Raw genomic sequence first — 8,332 nt, 5'->3', positions numbered from 1 at the left:
TAGAGGCACCTGCACTGGGGTCCCAGGTGTGAGTCTGCCTAGAGATGTGGATTGGGCCTCAGCCTTAAACTGTAAACCATCTTGGCTATTTCATATAATCAACTTTTCTCCCCAGTAGTTGGCAGGTGTTTGAGTTAAATAGGGAGGCTAGTAAAGGACCATTCAATGGCCATTATCATTATATTAGGGTCGGTAGCTGGTGGAGAGGGGTTAGGAGAGTTCTTGTTAAATTTCCATCTGTTCACCGCCCACCTGTATGCGGCAATGACATTCATTCATACACGCCCCACTTCTGACATGGCTGAGTCTGCCAGGGGGAGTATCTCTGGGTGCTGTCTATCTGCACACTGTCCCCACATGATGTTCGTCTGCCTCTTGGTGGCAGATCTTAACTACAATGGATTTATTAGCCCCACAACCTAAATAAAGATGGGTTGGAAGCAGAATGTGGCTTTCTGTCTGTAGTACCCAGAGGTACTGAGACCTCATCTGGGGTGAGCAAAGTCTCTGCTCTACAGCCATGGCTGAGAGCCAGCTGCCTTTTAGCTCATGTGGTAGAGTGCAGGGCTTTAGACCCTATGCTTGCAGGTTCTATCCCTGGGGCTGGCTACCTGGGGCTGTCGGTGTTACATGTCTTTCAGTAACTGGGCCATCCAGGGAGACTGATACAGTGTGTACTTTAAGGGGGAGACTATCTGGGGACACCTCATGTGTCCCCTTGCGTTAACTCCTTGTGGCAATGCCACAACAGGTGTGTGAATTGATGTCAGGAGATTCAACACTTGTGAAAACCACCCAGGGAAGTATATTGAACCATTTCTAATTAAAAGCTTCCTCCTCCTCCGAATGCAAATTAGTTGGTAGGATTTGAAAGTCAGGGAGAATCTGTGGTAATTAATTATTGCTTAGAAAGTGCTTCCAGCTATCAAAAGGTTGGCCAGAGGATGCAAAATTGTAATTGAGCCTATGGTATGGCAGTGTCAGATTCAACATGCATACCCATCTCCTCTGTGAAGTAAACGGGGGGGAAATCAGCCTTGATGAATTAGCATTTTATTTGATTTCTCGTGAAATTATAGATGCTTTTACTGTTTACTTACATATATTTCCATTTACTATCATCTTCTACAATGCAGAAAGTGTACAGGTGGTGCCACTAGCTTTTTAGGGTCTTTTAGTAGGTGAGTGATTAGTCCAGTAGATTCCACACACTTTGCTGATGACAAAAAAAAAAAAAATCAGTGAAGTTATGATGGACTTTCTTCTCTCCGATGTTATTTAATTTACTTACGTAATTTAGATAATTCGTCTACCCTCTGACGAAAGTGCGGGCAGAGGAGGAGACTATTTTTTCTACTGTTTCTCGTATCTAATTGGCTCTAGGTGTAATTGCACATTCACCATAATCCTAACATTCACAATAATCCTTAAAATAAAATATTTATGTTAATTGGGGCGCAGATTCCTCTCCTACTTGTGACTTTTTAAAGAGAGGAAGTTGTTTTAATATATCGTAATTTATTGCAACCTATAGCAAAAGTGCGGCTAGGAAATAAACCCTAGGATTCCCCTTACCCACTGGAACTAGTGGTGATTTCGCAAAGCAGATTCAATCCTGACATTGGTAATTACTTCCTTTCAAATAATATATAGTTAATGGATTCATTTGTCTCCCACTAATTCTGCTTTAGCATTGTGGTTTGTTACTAAATTATATTTGAATTTATTTCATTTCACAGTGAAAGTGCAACGTTTGAATAATCAACTCCCTTTTACCACCCTCCCTGTCAATGCAATTAACTGGAATTTGCACTCGCAGATTCCACACGTCGGCCTACAGTTTTCTTCTCTACAGATAATGATTTTTAGAAGACAGAATTATATTCGTCTTCTTGGTTCTGTTACTGCGATGCGAACAATCTTTAGAAGTAATTTAGACGATCGCGTGACGAAAGTGTTAGCTGTAAATAAACTATTGCGTTCCTCCTCTCTTGATAATAGATACGATTTTGCCAAAGCAGATACGATGTTTCAACCCTCTATTTCCCCTCTGATGAAGTGAGTCTGTGCTCACGAAAGCTCATGCTCAAAACTTTTCTGTTAGTCTATAGGGTGCCCCAGGACCCTTCGTTGCTGTTACAGATCCAGATTAACACGGCTACCCCTCCGATACTTTATTTCCCCTGTGTAACATAACTCTGCATTGTGGCTCTCATTCTTCTTATTGGCTTTACTACAGTTGAGTAATATATTATTAATATTATATGTGATTTCCACACACATACACCCTCTCATGGCGAAAGTGTAGTACTTGAATAATGCCTCATTCGTGTTTTTAGGAAGAATTTATGAATTCACTAAAGTAGATTCAGTTCCTGCCTCTATAAAACTAATATGATGCGATGACGGTGGGGGCAGAGCTGGATTTATTTGCCTTCCGTTGGCTTTTTATATTAACATAAGCGAATATTTATGTTCATTTAAATATAATACACACTCACCCTTGGCAAAAGTGCTGGAGTCAAATAAAACATCCCCTGGTTGCGATTTCACCATACTACATCCGATTCGTTCTCTCAAGCCATCATTAGACCCTTTAAAATTAATACCAGTGAGTCTTGCCTTCTGCTTAACTTTATGTTGTTTTAAATAATTATTTAAACATATTTAAATTTATTCCATCCCATGGCGAAAGTGCTGAGTTGTTTTACTCCCCCAGAAACTAGCTGCGATTTCACCACAGCTGAGTCAACCCCTGTCTCCAATTAGACCCTTTAAACAATAGCAGAATCATCCGAATGACTCACATTCTTCATTTAGAATCTTAGCTCCTTAGCAACTTGTTAGATAAATTGATTTAAATATATGGCACCTCGTGGCGAAAGTGCGCACCTCGTCCTTCCCTTTGGTGAAGTTAGCGGCGGTTTGGCATCAGCGGACTCGTCACATTTTCCCAAGCTTAGTGGGAGAGTGAAGAAATGGTTCCGGGGAGGGATGAGAGAGAAGGAGGAGGATGGCGTGGCAGTGCGGCTCCACCCGAAACGACGACGAGTCCGGATTATTTTCTTTGTCGAAACGGCGGACGTGAAACCAAAGAGCTAGAGAAAGCAATGGGAGGGAGGGGAGCGGGCCGGACGGCGGGAAGTCTCGCGCGAGCAGGCGGGACGTCGGCCGTTGGCCCCGCCCCTCTCCCTGTCTGCGGCGGCGGCGGCGGCAGTAGCGGGCCCCCCCGGTCGCCGAGCGAGGAGGCCGCGCGCGCGGGGGGGGGAGGGGCCGGGAGTAGCGAGGTGAGAGCGGCGGGCGCGCGCGCGCGCGGGGGGCGCGAGGCGGGGGCGGGGCCGGCGGGTGAGGCGCGCGCGGGGACGGTTACCCGGCGGGAGGATGCCGGGGAGGGGGGTTCTCGGAGTGTGGGGGAGGGGGAGATGGGGGCTGAGGGAAGGGGGCTCTGGGAGTGTGGGGGAGGGGGAGATGGGGGCTGAGGGAAGGGGGCTCTGGGAGTGTGGGGGAGGGGGAGATGGGGGCTGAGGGAAAGGGGCTCTGGGAGTGTGGGGGAGCGGAGAATTCAGGTCTGTGAGGGGACTGGACATCCTCTGGAGAGGGAGGGCTGTAAGGTCGGGGAGGGGAGCTGAGGTCTGGGGGGGACCCATGCTGGGTGGGGGGGTCTCAGGGAAGAAGGGCACTTGGAGTGTGGGGGTCGGGGGAAAGCTGGGGTCTCTGGGGGGTGCTCAGGTGAGGGCTCTAGGAGTCTGGGGGAGGGGGAGAACTGAAGTCTGTGAGGGGGTTGGGTGTTCTCTGGAGAGTCAGGGCTCTGGGTGGGAGCTGGGGGGGGAGGGAGCTGCGGGAGGTCTGGGGTGTTTTGAGTGGGGCAGAGTTGAGGCCTTTCAGATGGGGCTGGGGGGCTGGGAGGCCAAAATGGGGATTATATGGGAGATTAAGTCATGGGGGATGTTCTCTGGAGGGGGTCCTGAGTGGTAAAGATCTGGGGCAGAGGGAGGGGAAGCTGCAGAGAGAACTGGTGGGGGCAGGTGCTGATGTGGTGGGCACAGGCTGCTGAATTGGGGAAGGGCCTGCGTCAGCAGGAGGGAGCTGCACCTTGCTCGTGGTGGGCCAGGGTGAGGCTCTGCTTTGTCACCAACGACATGGGATGTGGTGTTCTGTAGGGAGAGCTGCAGGCACTGGAGAGCTTGGAGGTGGGGTGATTTGGAGTTACAGCTGCTACATAGCTTTGCCTCTTTGCTGCTGTGCCTCAGATCCTTAACATCTAAAGTGGGGTTGATAATGGAGCGGGCTAGATTACGCATTTATATGAAAGGGGCTGCAGAAGCATGCATTGTTCCCTGTAAGGGGACCCTCTCGTGCCCACCTTTTGGCTGGAAAGAGGCCCCATGTTGCCCTGCATTACAGCCTCCAGGCTTTGGTAGTACTCCCTTCTCTCTGGGAGTGGCTGCTTTGCAGAACTCAGAGCTGGACTCTGAGGCTCTCTTGTGTCAGAGGCCTGTTTTGGAGATTCATGATGCAGCCCATCACCATAGTCTCTGAACATAACTTAACAGCTCTCTGCTATCTGATCTTATTTATCGGTCTGTGCTTCTCAGTGTCTGGCTTGGAAGGGTGAGATCAGAGGCCAGATTGTGATATAACTTGTAACCTGGATTTAATTTTTATTTTTTGAATCTCTACATTTTTCATCTTGTGGTGATTCTAGTCTTGTGGGGAGGGGTAGCTCAGTGGTTTGAGTATTGGTCTGCTAAATCCAAGGTTTTGAGTTCAGTCATTGCGGAGACCATTTAGGGGCCTGGGGCAAATAGATTAATTAAAAAAAAAAATCTGTCGGGGTGGAGCTTGGTCCTTCTGTGAGGGCAGAAGACTGGACTCAATGACTTCCCAAGGTCCTTCCAGTTCTATGAGTTGTGTATCTCCAAAAATTATAATCTGTTTTGCTGGATACATGGATACAGCTAGCAGAGGAGAAGCGAGCACACAGAAAGCACACTAAGGACTTGCCAGACACCCACTACATCTGCAAGAGATGCAGCAAGGACTGTCACTCTCGTGTGGGTCTTCATAGTCACAGTAGACGCTGTAAATGAAGTCCTAAATTGAAACTATAAAGGGCGCGATCCATAGTCTACGTAGACTGAAGGATGCCTACTACTACTTTGCTGGTAGACAGGTGGGATGGACACTAGTATTCAGGAGCATGGAATGGAACTGAGGATCGCTGCTCCCAGCTCTCCCTGCTCTAACCTCACTCCCCTTCAAGGCCTGGGGCAGGATCCAGGGGAGTCCTGACTCCAGTACATTTGCCCTCTAAGAGGGTAGGGCACCCCTCTTCGTATGTTCCGGATGCAATACACAGCATAATCCCCACCACCATCTCCTTAACCCTTTATTCCTCTGATGCTTAGCCCCTGCTTCCTTTCTTTCCCTCCCAGTTCTTTGAGATCCTGCTCTGCACTATGGACTAGGCGCCTGCCCCGTTGCCTTGGAAAGACGCATACTGCGTTTGCAGATACACATCTGCTTTCGTCGCTATCAACAGCACAAAACAAATCATCCATCACAGGTACGACTTCATTCTGATCGCCCACCGATCCGGATTCTATTTTCAGGGCTGGATAGGGGTACATGGGTAGGGTCATGTGCATGGGGTGGGGGGTGGGGGGCAGAGGAATTTTGTGCTCCGTGCTGGAGGGAATCGGTGTGGTTGGTGTCATGGCCTCTGCTGTAGAAATTGGAAGCCAGCGGGTGGGTGAATGGGTGGGTCTGTAGCTCTGCTGTCTGTTGGAGGGAATTGGGATTCTGTGTGCATGTGTGGGTGGTGTTGCCCTCTGCTGGCACTGTACCTGTGCACTTTCTCTCCCTGTCCCCTCTAGGGATGTACAGACACCTTTGTTCCCAAGGGGCAGGTGTGCGTGTTGCTCTTTCCGATCATGCCTAGCACTTCGGACAAGGTGCTCTCTGTGAAGGCAGCTTGTGGTGCCAGACTGGTGTGGCTTATCTGCATTCCTGTAGCACTGCCCCCTGGGATCAGGGTGGGGGTATCTGTGTGGCACACAGCACAATGGAGAGGTCGCTCGCTGTCTTATCGAGGAAGGGATCTTTGAGGTGCCCAGCACAACAATAGCCTTCCATCACGGCCTTGTCTAGTTAGGGTGTGAGCTGTTTGGGGCCAGGACTGTCTCTACCTGTGTGTCTGCATGGCACCTGGTGCAGTGGGAGTCCCTGGATCTTCACTGGGGTTTGGAGACCATGCAACAATCTGTCTGGGGCAGAGAGACGCCCCCATCCTTCTGCATGTTACCTCAGTATAACCCATAAAGCTTCTACCAGCAATGCTCTGGGCTGCTACATCAGGTTGCGTCCCTTGATAAAGCTAACATGGAATTTCCGGGCTCTGTTGATGGCTTCTTGCAGCTCTGAGAGATTCCCCAGGGGTACCCCTCGGCCCAGCCTTCCAGGGGAAGTCTGCAGAGGTAGCATTATAGTGCTGGGCATATTTAATACATGTAGTATGGTCTGGGTAATGCCATTAAGAACAACTGAGTTGTTTCAGTGTGAGCTTTGGGAGAGGCAGAAAATCAACCGAAGATGCGAATCGTGGTGTGAATCAGGGAAGTGAGAGGTTCAAGGTGAAAGTCAGAGCACAGCACTAGCTACACACATTGAAAATGAAGAAGCGCTGCTCTTCGTATGATACCCACCCAGCACTTGGTGCACTGGTAACACAATACGCCAGATTGGGCATTTGGGTTGTCTTACCTTGCCAGAGCCCAGATTATACCTACTGTGGGCAGTCAGCCCCAAGATCTGACGTATGGATTTGTATGTGACTCAGTACAGCTGCTGGAAGGGCAGGGCTCAGCTCGGCTCATTGAGGAGGGAAAAAGCAGGGTGATCTACTTCTTTTGAGCGCCCACTGTTCCCCTCAACACCTACGTAACCCATTAACTCTGCCTTGGTGAGATGGGAACAGACTGAAGGACTCATCCCCCTTTCATTGGTATTTTCAGCCTCATGGCCAGGTTGGCCGCCAAGAGTGCAGCATGCTTGGGTATCTGTGTCACGACTTTCCTGGGCAAATTTTAACAGGTCTGCTTACCTTTTGCCCTCCTAACAGCCCTTTCAATTCAGGAGGACAAGGAACTTCTCTTCACTTCCTGTCCTAAGTTACGTACAGTTACCCCCCTGCTCTGCCCCAGATATGTCTGCAATTTGACACCAGACAAGTGATCTGTACATGGTGTGATTTATCCAGGTGCCCCACCCCAGAGGTGGCTGCATCTCAGTCAGCTGAGCCATCTCTGTGGGGCTGTATAGCTACTTCTGGGCTGAGTTAGTAAGGTTTCTCAATGTTAGGCTAGAGCTCACCATGTGGCTTTTTCTGTGCAGCTGTTCCTCAGCTGCCTTGCCCCAGAGGTGGCTGCGTTTCAATACCAGATGAGGCATCACTGTGCAGCTGTTACTTAGCTACTTCTCCCCAGAGGCAGCTGCATCTCAGTGCCAGGCAATGCTTGTATAGGCAAACCCTTTGTGGTGAAACTTAAGGCATTAATAGGCATGTTTATAACCCACTCACCAATTCTAAGTTAGGCAGTTGCTGTAACTGGCTCTACTCCCAGGGGCCCAGCTTTCCTGGTACAGGAAAGGGACTGAATTCTCCTGGCTCCTGCAAGACAGCTGATGTCACGTGGGCCAGGCAAGGGAAGTTAGAGAGTCTGTGCTCTTCCATGCTAGGCTTTCAGCCAGAGACTAGGAACAACCTATCCTGATATGTTGACCCACCTCATTCATCTCCTCCTGGGGCAGGATCATCCCTGACTGGCTGTTCCCACAGCAGAGATGGAATCACCTTATCTGGACCCACCTCACCTGGGACAGGATTGTCCCCAAGAGATTATTACCCAAGGCTCTTTATTTCTGAGCTCCAAAGTGAGAAGGCTCCTGCTCTTTGCTACGAGGGAGATGAGAACGTCAGATACTAGATCAAGGGCCTGGCCTGGTGGGTGTGTGCACGCAGGAATTGGGGTGTGGGGGTGTCTGGTGGGGAGCACAGAGAGAAGCTGTCTTCTCTGAACCTGGAGACTCCTGGGCCTGAGGGAACTCAGAGCGGTGCTAGAGGTGGCCAGCAGGGGATGTGTGTGTCTGTCTGCATTACGTGGCTGACGGTAGCTTTTTCTTCTGTCTCCTCAGTTTAAATGAGTCACAATGGATCAGGAAAGTGGGGGTGACACACAGAAAGCCCCCAACTTCCAGTGGAGAAGCTACAAGCTCGTCATTGACCCAGCACTGAGGCGGGCCCCACAGAAAGTCTACCGCTACGATGGAGTCC

At 49.8% G+C, this 8,332-nt stretch overlaps 1 protein-coding gene and 1 long non-coding RNA gene across 5 annotated transcripts in view; one reads left to right on the top strand and one right to left on the bottom strand.

Moving 5' to 3' along the window:
• Window positions 1-1,067: 1,067 nt before the first annotated feature.
• LOC142015017 (uncharacterized) lies at window positions 1,068-3,112 on the bottom strand. Of its 2 annotated transcripts, none has more exons than XR_012646077.1 (3): window positions 2,873-3,112; window positions 2,502-2,594; window positions 1,068-1,216 (listed from the first exon to the last, which is right to left on the bottom strand). It is a non-coding gene; the product is annotated as an uncharacterized LOC142015017 (long non-coding RNA). The 2 variants fall into 2 exon arrangements; XR_012646078.1 differs by having other exon boundaries at window positions 2,808-2,919.
• A 69-nt stretch (window positions 3,113-3,181) lies between these two features.
• Window positions 3,182-8,332, top strand: part of SETD1A (SET domain containing 1A, histone lysine methyltransferase) — a 25,677-nt gene continuing 20,526 nt past the window's right edge. For all 3 annotated transcript variants that reach the window (XM_074998306.1, XM_074998305.1, XM_074998304.1), the window contains exons 1-3: window positions 3,182-3,287; window positions 5,436-5,566; window positions 8,194-8,332. The exon at window positions 8,194-8,332 is cut by the window's right edge and continues 14 nt beyond it. In XM_074998306.1, the coding sequence (XP_074854407.1) occupies window positions 8,209-8,332 (124 nt within the window). In that variant the 5' untranslated portion in view covers window positions 3,182-3,287; window positions 5,436-5,566; window positions 8,194-8,208. The remainder of the gene's footprint in view (window positions 3,288-5,435; window positions 5,567-8,193) is intronic.

The sequence above is a fragment of the Carettochelys insculpta genome, chromosome 6 (assembly GCF_033958435.1).
Source record: "Carettochelys insculpta isolate YL-2023 chromosome 6, ASM3395843v1, whole genome shotgun sequence".
Classification (NCBI taxonomy): domain Eukaryota; kingdom Metazoa; phylum Chordata; order Testudines; family Carettochelyidae; genus Carettochelys; species Carettochelys insculpta.
Note: the sequence above shows the minus strand (reverse complement) of the source record. Positions and strands in the feature narration are given on the sequence as shown.